This window comes from Petaurus breviceps, unplaced genomic scaffold, assembly GCF_028583685.1.
Source record: "Petaurus breviceps papuanus isolate PSGF00001 unplaced genomic scaffold, PetGlider_PUasm1.0 188, whole genome shotgun sequence".
NCBI classification, from domain to species: domain Eukaryota; kingdom Metazoa; phylum Chordata; class Mammalia; order Diprotodontia; family Petauridae; genus Petaurus; species Petaurus breviceps.
In genome coordinates this window covers 22,076,620-22,094,958 of record NW_027185804.1, presented here as the reverse complement: position 1 = coordinate 22,094,958, position 18,339 = coordinate 22,076,620, and the positions used below count along the sequence as shown (strand labels likewise).

General features: G+C 41.1%; 1 protein-coding gene across 1 annotated transcript in view; it reads left to right on the top strand.

Moving 5' to 3' along the window:
- WT1 (WT1 transcription factor) overlaps window positions 1-18,339 on the top strand; it is a 65,468-nt gene that overhangs the window by 23,230 nt on the left and 23,899 nt on the right. The window contains exons 4-5 of the mRNA XM_069090903.1: window positions 4,913-4,990; window positions 5,849-5,899. Of these exons, the coding sequence (XP_068947004.1) occupies window positions 4,913-4,990; window positions 5,849-5,899 (129 nt within the window). The remainder of the gene's footprint in view (window positions 1-4,912; window positions 4,991-5,848; window positions 5,900-18,339) is intronic.

Genomic DNA, 18,339 nt, shown 5'->3' with positions numbered 1-18,339 from the left:
AAAACTAGGCTGATCCCTAGTGTCACCACTGGGAAAGCAGCCTGGGGTGTCTTCTGAACACCACCCCTCCCAACCCAATTCCTGGTGGTTTCCAGCCTGGAATAATCATTAGGAAGACAAGGATAATGGACAGGTCCTCCTCCTAGGGTCCTGGTGAGATCTTTGTCTCCTGAAGCAAAAATCTACGTGGTAATTTCTGAGTAAATTGTAGATTGAAGACAGGATTGTCAACTCATTGAAGGTAGAGTAAGTTAGTGATACACATCCATAACCAAGGTGGGGCATCTGGGGCTTTGCCAAGGGCACCAAAATTTTAGATAGCATTGACAGCACAGTTATTTAACTGGGCATAACATCAAATTAATTAAAATAGGAAGTTAATGTCTGGCCACGCCCTAGGTGGGCTATTCCCCAAACTGCCCACTACCTGCAGCCTTTTTTGTATCTCCCTCCTCTCTTGTCCCAAGCATTTTCTCTTTCTGTGGGGTGGACACTGGTAGAAGTAGCTTGTTATGGCTCTTTGGTGGAGCCTTGTTGGAGATGCTGTCTCCACTCCTCTTCCTGGAAGTGAATGAACGTTTCCCTAGGGAACATCAGAATATTAATCTTTCCCCAGGTCATGGCTCCCATTTTCTTTATTATTTACCTGTAGCAGTCATTGTTGTACTGTAAGACCGATTGGAGACCCTACCTTCACAGAATTTACATTTTACTCAAATAACCATTTTAATTTGAAATTGTTTCCTTGAGGAAGACTTTGAGAAAACATTCCTGTATCCAAGAGTTAGCGACTTGAGTTCCAGTAACCTTTCTCTTTGCCTTGTCTTCTTTGAACTCAAGCTCAGGGCTTCCCAGACTGTGAGGATAGGTGCAAGCCATAGAAGCATCTAGGCACAGAAATTGAGTTTGAGAAGTCTGTCTCCTGCAGCTCCTGAAAATCCCAAGACGTTTCCTGTGGCATGCTAATGAATTAAAATGAAGAAGGATTCAGGGGATCTGAACAGGCCTAGGAGAATTGTCAGTGGGGCTGAGTGATTTTAGTGGGTGAGCAATATTTTTAAAAAGGGGAAAAAATTGTCACAAAAATATACAGCTGCCTGGGGAATACAATGCTTGTTGGCTTAGATTAATGACAAGATGAATAAATGGATTGCCTGATGAAAAGGCGAGGGAGAACAAAAACCAGTTGAAATTGTGGAGGAGGTCTCTTATTAATGAACTGTCAGCCTAAAGAAAGTTAGCGGAATCTCCTCCTGGAAATGCACTGGGCTGGCACTTCTAATAAAAATCTGGGTCCTGCAGGAATTAATTACACCCGCCTTACAGCAAAGAATTTCTGGAATTGTGCAATGTGGTGGCACAGACCAGTACGGATTGCTGTTGCCAATGAGGAAACCGTAGGAAGGTTTAATACTTTCTTTTTTTTTTTTTGGGTGTGGGGGGGATGATATGCAGGATATTATAGTAGCATAATAGCTAGTCCGACATGAGGATGAATGATGGGGGCCAACCTTTCTGACAAATGATGCTTTGCATACTTGTAGTTTGAAGTCACTTGACTTTTCATATGCAAAATCTCTTGGAATCTGATTTCCTGGTTATCATAGAGACCTGCCCTGGGGAGTTAAAAAATCATTTTGGATGTGATTACATAAGACTCAGATGTGCTTTGCTTTGATTAATCAAACTGGAGAGAAAGCCCAGGGTCCCCCTCATTTATTGGGGAATGGCGGCCACGTCCATCATCTCCCCGTGGAAGCCTCCTTCCTCACGGTGCCATTTTCTGTTGGCCTGACAGAAATATCTTTTTAATTAAAGCTTGGTGCTGCCCATGCTTGGTGAAGCAACTCAAAGGCATGCCATGTGGAGGGGGCAGATTCTCAGGATTTGCCATCCATTGTTGCTTAGTAGACATTGTTTACAATTTCAGTGGGATACTGAGATGCCGTATGTGATGAGTAAGGACTTTCTCCTATGCTTATGCATGTAGCAACAGTGTTACACAGTTGTTAGTCCAGCACTTAGTAGGTGCTTACCAAATGTTCACTGACTGACTGTGGGCAAGTGACTTAACTTGACTGTGAATTCCATGAAGGAGTTATGTCTGTATCCCCAGGGCTTAGCCTAGTGCCTGATGATTATTGACTTGACCACCCTGAGCCTCAATTTCCTTATCTGTACTGTATTGAAAAGATGGGTTCTGAGATCCTTTCAGCCCTAAATCTATGACCCCAAGATTCTAATTATGTATATGTTCCTGGCTTAAGCTCTTCAAGCTTCAAGAGACTCCTTAGACCTCATCATTTAAGTCACAGATGGGTTGTGATTTCCAGTATCAACCAGGAGGCATTTCTAAAGTACTTACCAGCAATCAGTCCCTGTCCCCCTTCTCTTTTCTGGCAAAACATTGCTCTCCAGATTGATTTTTGCTTCTATGTCACTCCCACTAGTAATGGCCAACCCATCACTCTTCACTTTACATTATTTTGGGCCACCATAAACCAAATGTCCTTCCTCTTTTGGCTTAAACAGCTTAATGAATTTTCACAAAAACTTAATCTGCTCTCCTTTATATTTTGGCTCCAGACTTTTGACTTGGGGTTACAGAGTCTATGTGACCTTTCATATGATCAACCTCTCCAGCCTCTTCCTCTGCTTTTTGAAGATATTTTTATAATCTTAAGTCTTTTTTTCCTAAGGTCATAGAAATGGCCCTTTCTCAGGGTGCTGGATGTGGAGTCTGAGTTCAAACTAGGTTCATATCCCACCTCTGATTTTCACTAGCTGTATGACCCTAGGCAAGTCACTTGATTTCCTCTCTGAACCTTAGTCTTCTCATCTGTAAAATGGGGATAATAATACATCTATTAACTACCTCACATGGTGTTATGAGGATCAAATAAAATAATATGTGTAAGATGCACCATCTGTCTTAAATCTCTCAAAGTGTCCAATACAAATCCCTGTTGTTTCTACTGTGTCTTTGAATGACTCTAATGTCAGAGCGGTGCAACCTGAATGATTCTTTTTTTTTTTTTTTGGCCTTTTGGAGGGCAATTGGGGTTAAGTGATTTGCCCAAGGTCACATGGCTAGTTTTTGTGTTAAGTGTCTGAGGCCGGATTTGAACTCAGGTCCTCCTGACTCCAGGGCTGGTGCTCTATTCACTGTGCCACCTAGCCGCCCCTGAATGAATGATTCTGCTGTCGAGAGCTGTGCAACCAGAATGGTGAAGAACCTTGAATTCATGACATTTGAAGATGAATTGAAGGAATTTGGGGTGGGTGAAGAAAGGACCAGGGGGTGGGAGGGTATAATAGGTTTTTCCAAATATTTGAAGGGTTGGCATAGGAAAGAGGAATTCTATTGGGTCTGTTGAATGGCAGAATTGGGAATAATGGGCACAAGTTCCAAGGAAGCAGATTTGAGCTTGATGTCAGATCCTCACAAGGAGAGTTGTCCAATCTGTGCTGTCCACAAGCATTCAGTTCAGCTCCTGCTATATTCAGTCACCGTATCAGATGCTGGCAAGGTGTCTTCGGCATTTTTGTTGTTGTTGAGTTGTTTCAGTCATGTCTGACTCTCCATGACTTCTTTTGGGGTTTTCTTGGCTAAGATACCAGAGTGAGTTGCCATTTCTTTCTCTAGATCATTTGACAGATGAGGAAACTGAGGCAAACAGGGCTAAGTGACTTGTCTAGGGTCACACAGCTAGGAAGTGTCTGAGGACACTCACATTTGAACTCAGGTCTTGCTGATTCCAGGGCTGGTGCTTTATCCACTACAACTCAAAGTCTTAGTGCCATTTTAATCTTTAATAGCTAAGTAAGCTTAAATCTGCTCTAGACCTGGGGGTACCCATGTAAGTACATACAGAGTAAACACAAATAAATAAAAAAGTAGTTGGATATAAGGTAATTCTAGAGAGATGGTCCTAGCAGTTGGGCTGAGCAGGAAAAGCTTCATATAGGCTTCATCAGAAGGGATGAGTGGGATCTATGGGGAAATGATGAGTGAGTGCATTGCAGGTTTGGGGTGTGGACCCAAGAATGGAGATGGAAGGCAGTTGTCAAGTGGGGGAGCAGAGAGAAGGCCCAAAGCAGAATGGGTGTTCTGAGAGCTTAGTTGACCTCCTTAATAGAGATCTTTTTAAAAAATATTGATGATTTTCTTTATTTATTTTGCTTTTTGGAGGGAGGAAGGCAGGGCAATTCAGGTTAAGTGACTTGCCCAAGGTCACACGGCTAGTAAGTGTTAGGTGTCTGTGGTCGGATTTGAACTCAGGTCCTCCTGACTCCAGGGTTGGTACTCTATTCACTGTGCCACCTAGCCTCCCCAAAAGAGGCCTTTCAATAAAAGGTGGGTGACAGTTTATGAGGGATGTTGTAATGGGGGTTCTTTTTGGGCATGGGTTGGACTAGAAGGCTGACAAGGTCCCTTCCCCTGCCAAGAAACTTAGAACTTCTGTGACTATATGTTTCATAATCATGATATGAAATGAAGGGTGGAAATTTTTTCTCTAGAGGAAAATGAAAACGTTGCTACTTTTTGGTAAGAAGAATTGCATTCACTTGGATTCTGATTGGATAGGTGGTATAGTGGTTAGAATGCTAGGCTTGGAGTTAGGAAGATCTGAGTTCAAATTTGACCTCTGAAATTTACTGGCTGTTTGATCCTGGGCAAGTCACTTAATTTCAGTCTGCTTCAGTTTCCTCAACTGTAAAATGGGGATAATAATATTAATAAATTGTTAGTAATTAATAATATCAATCATAGCACCTCCCTCCCCAGGTTGCCATGGGGCTCAAATGAAATAATATTTGTAAAAAGCATAGCACAATGCCCAGCATATAGTAGGCGCTTAATAAATGTTTTCTTCCTTCCTTCGTCTAACTCTGGCTCTTTCTCTCACAGTGACAATCTGTACCAAATGACCTCGCAGCTAGAATGCATGACCTGGAACCAGATGAACCTAGGGGCCACACTGAAGGGGTAAGGTTGGACCTGTGACTGTCCTCTCTCAACTGATTGTTTAGTGACAGTAACTTGGATTTGTCTGGCCCAGTTTTAAGGTAAAGGTGGGCAGAGTAAACACATCAGGCAACAATTGTGGCATCTGGTTGCCTTTCTTTGTCAGGTATTTTCTTTTTTTTGTGGTTGGCAATCTTTTGGATAATTTTAAGATTTTAAGAAAACAAATTACTTTTTGGGGTCTAATGTACAATATTTTTCCTGGGCTATGGGCTTGGCAACAAAAATTTACTTTCAGTGTGGTCATTTCATATGAAATGCCTTGGAGTTCTCCAAACTTTTGTTCGTTCAGCTGATTTTCCCCTAATGTTCACATTTTGGAGGAAATGTTATTTACAGATGGTATCCATTACACTTATCAAGAAATGCTTTAAGTGTACAAAGTCCAGGCCCCAAATTTGTATTTGAGTGATGATGCTTTGGACAGTCAACAGTCAGATCTACTTGAGAATGGCCCCACCAACAGGCATCCACCCTGATTGATATTCTCTTACAATAGCGAATGTATTACCTGTCTGATGTCAGGCCCTAAGGTCACTTCAGTATTCACAGGAAGACAAGTAATTTGGAGTTGGTTCTAGCTAGCAAGAGACAGCTCTTTCAAAACCCCTTACCTTCTCACAATACATGTCAGAACAAGGAAGGATATCAGAAATCAGACCTTGAAGGGCTGGGGGTTTACCGGATTCCTTTGAGATGCCCTATCATCTTTGCATCTCTTAAGAAAACGTTGACTCCTCATTGGATTTCTATGTAGGGTAGCTTACCCACCACCATGCATGTGCCATCCCCACCCCACCTCTTCTTCTTCTCTTTTAGACCTGCTGCTGGCAACTCCAGCTCATTGAAATGGACTGAAGGGCAAAGCAAGTGAGTGTCTGATACTCTGGTTTCCCAAAGTAATGGTGCTGCCATTGGCCTATGGCAATAGGAGGATTACAAGTCCAAGCTGCTGGAGGATGATCAGGGGCAGCACCCTGGGGCCACTGGGGATGGGCTTAGAAACAACAGGGGCCATGCCCAATGTCCTGCTCTCTTTCTTGTGCTTGACTTAGGATTGTCAGGGGAAAGAATGATACAAGACCTGAGATATGTAGGGACTGGGTGCCTCTTTTAGAGTCCAATAGATGACTTGCTACTTTTCCTCATGTATATCTCATAACTGCGCTCTTTTTTGTAGTGTCCGTCTTGTTTTTCCTAGACCCACCAGCTAGGGAGTGTCTGCTATATATTCATGCTGAGCTCTGTATTTTTCTTCACTCATTTTTCTTCTCCTCCCTTTAAAGTTTCTTAGGGTGAACCATTGGCCTCCTATTAGGTTATTCCAAGGCCTATATCTTTTAATTTCCTAATGGTTATGCTTTCCTCAACCCTTGTTGCTAGGACTATCCCTGTGGGTTATTTTCTCCCTCTTTCCATTCCCAGAGCCCAGGACCATTTACCCCTTTTCTTTTACCCAACTTTATTTTCTGGTACATCCAACAGCTTTCCTGATATTAGGGCTGTCATTTTGGATCTTGCATCCACCAATGCCTTGTTACCAAATATTTCTCTCCTGCCCAGAGCTGCTTATAGTGACTCAAGAACATCTTCACCTCCCTTATCTGCATGTTGGTTGCGGTGTCGTCAAATTTTTCTTTCCCTTTAATTCAGCATCTTGCTCTCTCCCACTTTCCTCTCGTCTGAGGCTGACAATTTCAGAATTCTTTCCTTTGTGTCTCTTCTCCCCTTATCTTAAATTTCCCTGCTTCCCAACACTGGCCATTCTTTTTCTGCTTTGGAATCCCTTAGTTGGCTTCTTTCCCTTTGGCCCTTTCTTTAACTTGGGATTTAAGTATTATCTCCCTTCCCCTTAAACCAAACCTATCCCACAGAAGGTCATTGTGAAGTGTTTCATGTTTTTTCTGCATTATACTTTCCAATACTATTTAGGACTTAAAAAAAAGTTATACAAGGGATTTTGGAAATTTGCAAAGGTGAAAGGTGGGTGGGCAGGTAAAGAACTACAAAGAAATTCAGTAACTTTAAAAGATCACTGCTATGATCTAATATTTAGCCAATTGGATATGGTATCTACTGGAATAATTTGACAGGACTTGTCATACGTATATACATATAGATACATGTGTATGTATATATAACAAGTCCTACAGTGTATGTACAGATATATTTAGGATGAAACACAGACTTATTAACGAATCTTAAAGAATTATATAATTATATTTATTGTAATGATTATAATTATTTTATTTTAAATATAATTATAAATTATATTATAACAAATATAATTATATTAATATTATTTATAATTATATAATTAAAATTTATAAATGTTACTATGGTTGCAATTGTTATTCATTAGTCTGCCATCTTCTATACTATCTGGAGGAAAAGGCTTAGAGGTTTTAAAAAAATGCATTTGCCTGACTATGCCATAATTCCCTCTCCAGACTGAATTCATTGGTGGGTTAAATACATTTGGAAAAAGGGCGATTGAAATGCAAAATGATTCTTTTATACCCAATGTGTTCAGAAGACATAGATTTCCTATGAATAGTGTCCAATAGCATCAACAATGACAATAAAAATGGCAGCGATAATAGCTGGAATTTATAATTTAACACTTTAAGGTTTTCAAAGTGCTTTATAAATATTATATCATACTGTCCTCATAACGACTCTGGGAGGTTGGTGCTATTACTATTGCCATTTTATAGATGAGGAAACCAAATATTATGTGACTTACCCAAGGTCTCACAACTTAGTATGTGAGGTGGGATTTGAGCTCCAGTCTTCCTGACTCTAGACCTAGAGCTCTGGGCACTGTGACACTACCTAGCAGTTCAGGCTTGTTGCATAAAGACAGTTATTTGAGTAAACAAATAGTCGCTCCCATTATATAACACTTGGCCTGCATTTGGCCCCCACAAATCCCTATGAGGGAGGCAGCTTACTGTCCCCAGATTTATGGATGGGTTCAAAGAAGTTACACAGCTTCCCTATGCTCCCCACAGAGCATGCCACAGAATGGGTGAACCCCGATTCTCTGACTCTTGTTACGCTGGTACTTTCCGTCATACTCTGGATCAGCACCGTTGGATAACTTCTTTTCATAGAATAATAAAATGTTAGGTCTCAAATGACTGTTTGGATAATTAATCAACCAATCAATCAATCAATCAATCAATATTTTTCAAGTATGTGTTATTTGTCAGGCATTGTGGAAAATGCTGGATCTGGGGTTAGAAAGACCTGAGTTTGAATCTCACATCAAATACATACTAGTTGTGTGACCCTGGGCAAGTCACTTAACTTCTGTCTGCCTCAGTTTCTTCATTTATAAAATGGCGGTGATAATAATAACCACCTGTCAGGGTTGTTATGAGGACAAAATTAGATAATATTTGTAAAACACTTTGCAAATTGTAAGTGCTATTTAAATTACAACTATTATTATGTTTTTGTTGTTGTTGTTGTCATGCACTATAGGAGTCAATCACTTCTGAAGAGAGGCAACAACGAAAACATTTCTACCCTCCAAAAGCTTATGTTCTACTGGGAGGGGAGACAGCACTGTGTGTATAAGGAAATATAAATAAACAAAACAAACAGAACATGTGCTGTTGGAGAAACAGAAGGGCTCTTAGAACACAGATATAATACGTCAAAGCTAGGAGGGACCTTCCAACCTAGAACCCAGAATGTCAGAGCTGGAGGATAGAACATAGAATATGGAATGGCAAAGTTTGGTAGGATATTAGAATATCAGAAGAGAAAGCAAGGGGCGGCCAGGTGGTGCAGTGAGTAAGAGACCGGCCCCAGAGTCAGGATGACCTGGGATCGAATCTGGGCTCTGATACTTAGCACCACACCCAGAAATAACTGGCCATGTAACCTTGAGCAAGTTACTTAACCCCAATTGCTTAAAAAAAAAAAAAAGAATAGAAAGCAAACCTTCAAACAAAGACCATGGCACATCAGAACTGAGAGACCATAGAATGTCCAGGTTGGAAGGGATTTGGAGATCACTAGCCTGACTTCTTTGGGCACATTAGAGATTTGTGATTTTATGCCACTGTGAGCCTTTACTACTATTTTTATTTTGAAAATCAAATATTTGTCTCATAAAAGCTGGGATGCCAAGGCAGAAGATCAAAGGTAATTGCATAATTATGGTAGAAAAAAATCTGATTTAGTCAGTTAATTGGTCCAATTCAGCTCTTTGCTTTGACTGTGGAGACCTTGGCATAAACCTTTATTGCCTGTAATATTGAATGCAGATGCCCTTTTCCCTCAGTGCTACAGAAATATCTTTGGAATAAAAGTACGTATCAGATAACTGCAGTGAGGAAAGTTAGGGGTGCTTGTCTTTAAAAAACAAACAAAGCTTTAGCCTGTGACTGTGGTTTTAAAATAGAAGTTTGAAATAGCTGAAACATTTGAAGAGGGAGAGAACCCACTTGGGCCAGGGAAGCATGGGAATGTACATGTAAGAGGTGGGGCTCAAACAGAGCCTTAATGGAAGATGAGTGCTCTAAAAGGCAGGAATAAGGATGTAGTACCTTGAGAACACTGAATCCAGTCTATATGAGTACACAGAAGAGGCAGGACATAGCATGGCAAGTTTGGGGAATAGTCTGGCGAGGATATGGCATGCTTGAAGGGGAATAACATGAAATTAATCTGGACATGTCAGATAGAGCCCAATGGAGGAAGGTCTTCAGTGGAGGTCTAGGAATTTGTATGTTATATTTAGAGACAAGGGGCTGAGCAGGGGAGTGACATGGTTGTGATGCTTGGCATGTGACAAATGCTTGATAAATGCCAATAAATGACCCATTTATTGTGTAACCTGTGCTACCTCTGGACACCAGGAACAGGCATTTCTTATGGCTGCTAATATGGAATATGCTATTTTTAACTGAATTGAAGGCAGGCAGAAGATATTTTAGGAGGCTCATTGCCTCCCATTTTCCCACCAAAACACTTTTAGATTTTTTCAAAGTGGGACTCTTAAGGAAAGATGAGTTTTAAGGGGATTATTACTGTAGCATAAGCCATTATGTGTAACTTAAAAAATACTTTGCTTTTCTGTTCGGTATGGAGTTTTAAAAAGAAACCATCTTTCCTCCATTTTCTTCATGGTTTCTGGTTTCTAAAGGCTTAAAAAAAAGCCCAGGCCGTTAAACTAACACTGTTAGACACTGTTTTGTCTTTTCTGGGAAAAATATCCTGCAAAATGGAGAAACACATCAACCTTGACTGGGGTCCAAGCTATTAAAATGAGGAAGAGGTTATCCTCCAGGGACTTGGGAAGGGGGAGTGGGAAATCGAACACAATGGAAATATGGATGGAGTATGGAGCAGAACAAATGTTCCCTTGCATGTCCAAGAAGTTCACAATCTATTAGGAGCACAGAGTATTTGACTTGTGGATGTTTTCAAGGAGGAAAAAAACAAAAAGAATGAGCGAGGGAGAGAGAGAGAGAGAGAGAGAGAGAGAGAGAGAGAACTGAGATGAGTGACCTATGGTAAAAAATAAGGCTAAAATAAGGCTAATGTTTTGGTAGGGCCAAAACTGTAGAATCTGTAGAAAATCAGTGCTAGACATGGTCTCATCACAGAGAGTCTTTGCCAAATGAGTTATCTGTCTCTTCTGGCCAAGAGTTACAATCCACAGCCCAGCACCTCCAGTCTCAGATTCTGTGAACATAAGGTACCCTTCCAGGAGATTTACATCTTGAAAATGAATGGCCTGTTTCTAAGTGGCTCCTGAGGGGCCTTGGGCTTGAGATGCAAGGCAAAGATGGAGAAGAGTTTTCCGCGATGAAAATCCACTCCCCTGACTCCCCTTTTTCGTCCATAGTTCTTGATTTCTCTTCTAATGCAGTTCTGTTTGCTCTTGGGTTCTTCATTCATTATCTTCTTGTCTTCAGCTTGGCTGCTATCTGTTAGCCATAATGTGGAGAACAAAGGATGAGCCTCTTGGGTTTGTGGAATAGGAAATGGATGGTTATGATTTAATGCCGAGTCCCTTGTTCCTCTTACTTACAGTAGACTAATTCAGTAGCTTCTCCAACCCCCCACTCCTCTCTTTTCTGTTTCTCCCACTTTATTCCCCTTTCCCACTCATTTCCTTCTGGGCTCTTACTCATTTTAGACTACTTGCCCAATTTGTAGACAGTTTACCCTAGCAAATATTTACACATGGACTATTAATGAGTTCTCATCTTAAATAATTTGACAAGACTCCCAAAGTGTACTAACACTTTCCAGAACATTTTTAACCCTATTTATCCTTTTGTCCCCCTTTTTTCTTTTTATTCCCCCTCATTGCATGTTAAAACAAGTTTTAACTTTTTTTTTTTTTTTAAGTTTTGGCTTCTAAATTCTATCCCTCTGTCCTCCCCCCTCCTCCATCCCAGATTGTAAACAATCTGATAAAGGTTATACATGTGCAATCACATAAAACATTTTCATATTAGTCATTTTGTACAGGAAGATTCAAACAAAACAAAAAAAGGGAAAGAGTGAAAAATAGTATGCTTCAGTCTGTATTCAGACAATATCAATTCTTTGGAGGCAGATAACAGTTTTTGTTATGAATCCTTCAGAATTGTCTTGGATCATTGTACTGCTGAGAATAGTCAAGTCATTTACAATTCTTCATTGTACAATATTGCTTTTACTGTGCACAATGTTTTCTTGGTTCTACTCTCTTCACTTCGCATCAGTTCAGGTTTTTCTGAAATCTTCCTGCTCATAATTTCTTATCCAGCTCAGCTACTTTTTAGCTTTGTGACCTTGTTTAAATCACTTAACTTTTCTCATATCCAATTCCCTCATCTTTAAACTGAGGGGTTTGGAGAAGATGACCTCTAAGATTCCACCCAGGTCTAATTCCGATGAGCTTAATAGCTCTCAAAGCAAAGTTCAATATCTGTTTCTTCCTTTCAAACCTTTCTAAAGACTTACCAACAGGAAGCATGCTGTGCATGTTTCAGTAGAATGACTTAAATGCTTTTTGCCTCTAGGAACAATGTAGGTAGAGAAGGCACTGGAAAAAAAAATGGTCCAGAACAGATGTTCTACAGAAGTGGTATTAAACTTGACTTAGAAAACTACATATTAACATTGTCCATGTTCTATTGTAGTTTTCTTTATTTTGTTAAATATTGCCCAATTACATTTTAATCTGGTTGGGTGATGGGTGGGGAGAGTGGTCACATATATCAGGTATGTTTGACACCTCTATTCAGAACAGCTGTTAAACTATTTTTACAGCCTCCCCTCCCCCCCATTGATAAGTGAGCAGGGACATCCATTTGTTCTTTTTTTCCAAGTCCCTGATTTCAGTGTGAAACAGGTATATACTAGTTCAATGGACAAGTGATGAGTTTGGAGGAAGGGACTCCTTCCAAATGGTAAGTGGAATCATCTCAAATTTGCCAACTTTACCTTCAGATTTCCATTCTAGTCAAGGTTTCCCTTTCCCCAAAAGTGATGGTTTTCAAAAAATCCCTTAAAGAGTAGAATTCTTGTCCATTTGAATGATATCATTTGAGAACTCCATGCAAAGACTAAAACTAAAGAAAAATAGTCTCAGTACTCAAAGACTTTATTTTGGGGATCCATTGCAATACAAAGTAAATTCACATAGAGAGTAGAGTGTTGGACTTGGAGGCAGGAGAGCCTCCGTTTTCTCATATGTAAAATGAGGGCATTGGACTAGATAACATCTATGGTTCTTTCCACCCCCATATCCAATGGGTTCCCAAGTCTTGTTCATTCCACTTTCATAGCATTTCCCTTGTCTGTTTCCTTTCTCTTACTCTACAACCAACCTAGTCAAAGCCTTTATCACCTCTTCCCTGGACTATTGCAATTGTCTTCTGATCATCCCTCTTGCATCTAGTTTCTCTCTCCCTGCTCCAAATGACCCCGTACACAGATGTTAAATAGGTATTTATAAAGCCCAAATCTGTCCATTCCTTGTGCTCACTGAAGAAGATCCAGTGGTTATCTATTGCTTTTAAGATGAAATGAAAATTTTTTCTATTTGGCATTTCATCCTGTGGCTCTGGCTTATTTTTTGAGAGAGAGAGAGAGACAGAGAGAGAGGGAGGGAGAAAGAGACAGAGAGAGAGAGAGAGAGAGAGAGAGAGAGAGAGAGAGAGAGAGAGAGAGAGAGAGAGAGAGAGAGAGAGAGAGAGAGAGAGAGAGAGAGAGAGAGAGAGAGAGAGAGAGAGAGAGAGAGAGAGAGAGAGGGAGAGAGAGAGAGAGAGAGAGAGAGAGAGAGAGAGAGAGAGAGAGAGAGAGAGAGAGAGAGAGAGAGAGAGAGAATAAAGTGTTAGGGATAAGAGTCCTGGCCTCAAAGTCAGGAAGGCCAGGGTTCAAGTCCTATTTCTGACTCCTAATATCTGTGAATCCCCAGGCAAGTCACATAACTCCTCAGTGCTCTAGACAACTCTCTGAGACCCTAAAGTGCAAAGGGCAGAGGGACGTGCTGACTTGTGTCTATGAAGGCAGGTCCTCCAGGAACTCCCTGCACTAATGAAAAAAAGGCAAAGGAAAATGGTGTTGGGGAGAGGCTCATACTCCCAATTCTAGAGATGAGACTTCAGAGCCTGAATTCCATTTCCCAGAATCTTCCTGTGGTGCTTGCTCTCATCCTGACTAGAGACAATAACCAGGTGAAGACAAGATGTCACCACCCCCTGTGTTTAAGAATGGGAGAGCTGAGACTTCCCTAGCCAATAACAGAAGGTGTGTGAGAGAGGTTGCAGGCCCCAAGTTTTTCCTTTTTGAATATTCATATGAAATGCTAATTGTTTTCAGAAACTACTATTTATTTTTAGCATTTTCCATTGATCTGGCTCTTGGGCACAGTTCTGTTTTTCTTCAGCTGTAGGGTTATAATTTTTTTTTTTAGAGAAAAAACTTCTTATGTTCCGTGGAAGATCAAAATTATTATTATTATTTTTAAAAGCTATTGTACACATAGTGGGGATCTTCTGGACTGCACTTGAATGCCAATGACTGAGAGATTAGAATTTAGGTTATATGGGTCCTGCTTTTACAAACTACTGGGGCAGACTGAGGCAAGTTTTCTTTGGTTTATTGTTCAATTGCCTAGGGAAAAAATATGTAAGGCCAGGTTCAGACTATCATAGGAAATGAAGTCGCTAGATGTATGGGGGACTGATAACTATTCTTGCTGTCTTGTTGTCTTCCTATGATCAGGAGAAAGTGCTTATAAAAAAATCAGGGGCAATTTGGATTATTCTTCTTGGGACAGCTAGGTGGTACACTTAACTGCTGTTTGCCTCTGTTTCCTCATCTATAAAATGGGCATAACAATAGCATTTATCTTGCAGGGTTGTTGTGAATATCAAATGAGATAAAGACTGTAAAGCTCTTAGCACAGAACCTAGCGCATATTAGGTGTGATTATCTTATGTTAGCTGTTTTTATTTAGAAGAATCACATAAAAGCATTGCTTATAAAGGCCATAATGAGAGTGAGGTCAATGGGTCTGTGCTTCAGAGTGCTGAAATTTGGAGAGTACAAACATTTAGTTCAGGAATTCTTTTCAATAAATCAACAAGTTTTTATTAAGCATCTGCTCTATTCCAGGTTACAGTGCTAGATGCTGGGTATACAAAGATGAAAAAAAAAATAAACTGATTGTACTCAAGGAGCTTTCATTCTATGGAAGCTTTAACACTTTAGAAGCCACTACCTCCTACAGGAAGCCTTCCTGGATTACCCCTTCCCCTCATGCTCAGACTCCTTTGACCCAATTCCTGCTTGTGATATTTTTACATTTTGAATTGCAGGGTTGATTTCAAGGTTCATTTTGTTTTGCTTGTGCTGAGCAAGACTTGTCATGGGTGCCGAAATTACTAAATATTGTTTTGCTGGTTAGGCATGATTTTTATTCATGCCAACAGAAATCTGGAGTCATAGAATGGCAACGTAGGCATCCTGAGGAGGGTGTGTGTAATGGGCTTCCATCCCCAAACCTTTACCATTAGCATTAAAAATGCATAAAATATTGTTTACTACAAAGAAATAGGAAATAGGCAAACAGAGGATGCTAGTGATGGCCCAGTGTTCTGGCACCATGTATATGTGCATATTACATGGTCCAGAAGTCCCAGAGAGCAAGGCTGCATGCAGTTCCCAACACACCTGTGTGTAACCAATGAAAAATGGTCTGGTAGCTGCCCCATGTTACAGCTGACCACTGTTATTGGTTTCTAAGCAAGTGACTCCATCATATGTACGTAGTAAGAGACAGAGCTAGGATTTTCAGCCCAGGTCATTATCTACCAATTTTCTAGTATTTTCCATTAATCAAGCATTTATTACATAACTAATATGTGCCAAGCACTGTACCTTGGGGCAGCTAGGTGGTGCAGTGGATAGAGCCCTGGGCCTGGAGTCAGGAAGATTTCTCTTCCTGAGTTCAAATCTGGCTTCAGACACTTGCTAACTGTGTGACCCTGAGCAAGCAGTAACCCTGTTTGCCTCAGTTTCCTCATCTGTAAAATGAGTTGGAAAAGGAAACAACCTCTAGTATCCCTGCCAGGAAAACCCCAAATGGAGTCATAGAGAGTCAGACCCTGCTGAAAAATGACTGGACAACAGCAGCTGAGCCTTGGCATAGTGAGACAAAAAGTGAAAGCGCCCCTGCCCCCCAGAGAGTTTGCATTCTCTCAGGAGAGATGGCATATACATACCTAAGTATATAGAGAATAAAGAGGCCACAGACTAAGAGTTGGGAGGGACCTTACTGGTTATTTAGTCTAACATCCTCATTTTGCAAATGAGAAGGCTTTTTTGTTGGTGGTGGTCAGTCATTTTCAGTTGTGTCTCACTCTCTATGACCCCATTTGGGGTTTTCTTGGTAAATATACTGAAGTGGTGTAGCGGCAAGCACCCAAGCATCCTCAGGGTTTTCTGCCACCACAGGTTCTTGGATCTGCTTTGTTAAAGGAAAGCAACTCAAAATGGGTTAACAAGCTTACTTTAATCAGTCAGACATATATCGTTTACCTTGTTCAGGGGAAAAAGGTCAGCACCCCGAACTTCAAAGTATACAGGCAGAATTATCAAGACAGAAACAGATCAAGTAGACAGCTTTCCAAACTGTCCAACCATTACATCCATACCCAGTCCACATCTGGGTTTCTCCAAGTGGGGGTTTGAGAGCGCGGGGGGGGGGGGGCTCTGGACAACGGCTTCCCAGAATATAGATCAAATCACAGAACACTTCTAAAAGTGAGCCCCCAAAACAAAGCCTCACATCAGGGCTTATATAGCCTTCTCCTGGCTCAGAGAATGTAACAACCTTATTGACTCACTGGCCAATCAAAAAGTATCTACTGAAAAACAAGCCTCCCAGCCCAGGCTCCAGGTGCACTTTAGCCTAGGGGCAGGGAAGATCTTTAAATTTACATTCTTATTACATTGTATCTACTGAAAACCAAGCCTCCCTCCCCAGGCTCCACTGCACTTTAGCCTAGGGGCAGCAGCGAAGATCTTTAAATTTGCATTCCCATTACAAGTGGTTTGACAGTTACTTCTCCAGTTCATTTTACAGATGGGGAAACTGAGGTAATCAGGGTAAAGTGACTTGCCCTGGGTCACACAGCTTTTTAAGTATCTGAGGCTGGATTTGAACTCAGGTCTTCCTGACTCCAGGCCCAGCATTTAGGCCTGGAGAATTTAAGTGACTTGATTTTGTTACTTGCTTAAAGAAAGAGAAGCCAAGTCTTCTGACTCCAAATACACTGTCTCACCCTGCTGAAAGAATCATCTTCCTAATAGGCCACTATGACATCAGTGTTCTGTCCCAATGAATTCCCATTACCTATCAGATAAAACATGGACTCTGTATTCCAGTTTAAGGTTCTCTGCCCTCTGCCCCAGCCTGCCTTCATCTCTTATTCCGCACTGATATTCTGTGTTTCAGCCAAACTGATGTTCTTGCCCGGCCCTCTCTGAACCCTTATTCATACTTTCACACATCTCCTGGAATAGATCTCCCTCAATGTAATTTAGTTCTTTCCTTCCTTCAAGGCCCAACTCAGCTGCTGCCTCCTAGAGGAAGCCTTTCCTGATTACTCCCTCCCCTCCTGAAGCTGATCACCGCCTCCAGATTTCTTCTATCACTTTGTCTGATCCTTCTCTTTGTGCTTCTTATACCCTTCCGTGGCACCAGTATCTGTGTACATCCCTTCCTCCCAGCCTCCTGCCTTTCATATTATAAGCTCCTCCGAGTAGGAGATCTGTTTTGTTTTATCTTTGAATCATTAGTGTCTTGCATATGTTCTAGGTGCTTAGAGGGAGCTTGATGTGAGTACTAGCTTTGGAGTCAGGAAGGTCAGTATATGGTCAATAATTTGAGGAGGAGGGAGTGAATACTATCAGAGTGCAAAGAACATTGGCTTTCAAGTCAAGAGGTTTGATTTCAAATTCTGCCTCTGTTCTGTAAGACCGTAGCCAAATTAGGTCCCTTAATCCCCCTGGGACTCAGTTTCCTTAACTGTAAAATGAAGGAGATTGGCCTAGATGACCTCTGGGATCCCTTCTAGCTCTAAATCCATGTGTGTGCCTGTGATAAACAACCAAGGTGATCAGAAACATTTCCTGGAGAGGAAACTGATTTAGTTTACTCATCTGTCAAATGGGGATAAAAATACCTACACTACCAGCCTCACAGAGCTGTGATGAGGAACGTGTTTTGTAAGCCTCAAAAAACCATAGAAACATAACCTGTTATTATTATATCGATTTTGTTATGAAAGCATCCCTGGTAAATTTGACTCCATGGTCCTGCGGCTCATCCGCCTGCCCCAGTTTAGAGTGAATCCATCTACCAACAAACCTTGTTAAGCTTCTACTTTCCTCGAACTATTCTAGGCTTTGGGGAAACAAAGAAAATGAATGAAATAACCCCATGCAATGAGCTTACAAACAAATACTACGTGGATTTTGGAACGTTCTACATTTTCATCATTTGGTGTTTTGGTTTCCTCACTCTGGGCCATGTCCCTGGAACTCCACCTTTGAGGATGTCCATTGGGGTGATGGTCTCACTTCCTGCAGAATTCAGATCTAAACAAAGGGGCAGAAAGAGCTTCAAGGACCTTATCAGCCAAGAGATTTGATGATGTCATCTCTTTCTCAGCTACTTCCCACGTACACTTGGCCAGCGATATTAACTTGTTTTCCTTGTTACTTTGACCTGGCCTCTCCTTTCCCAGAGAGCCACCAGGCAGCTGGGTGGTGCAATGGAGGGG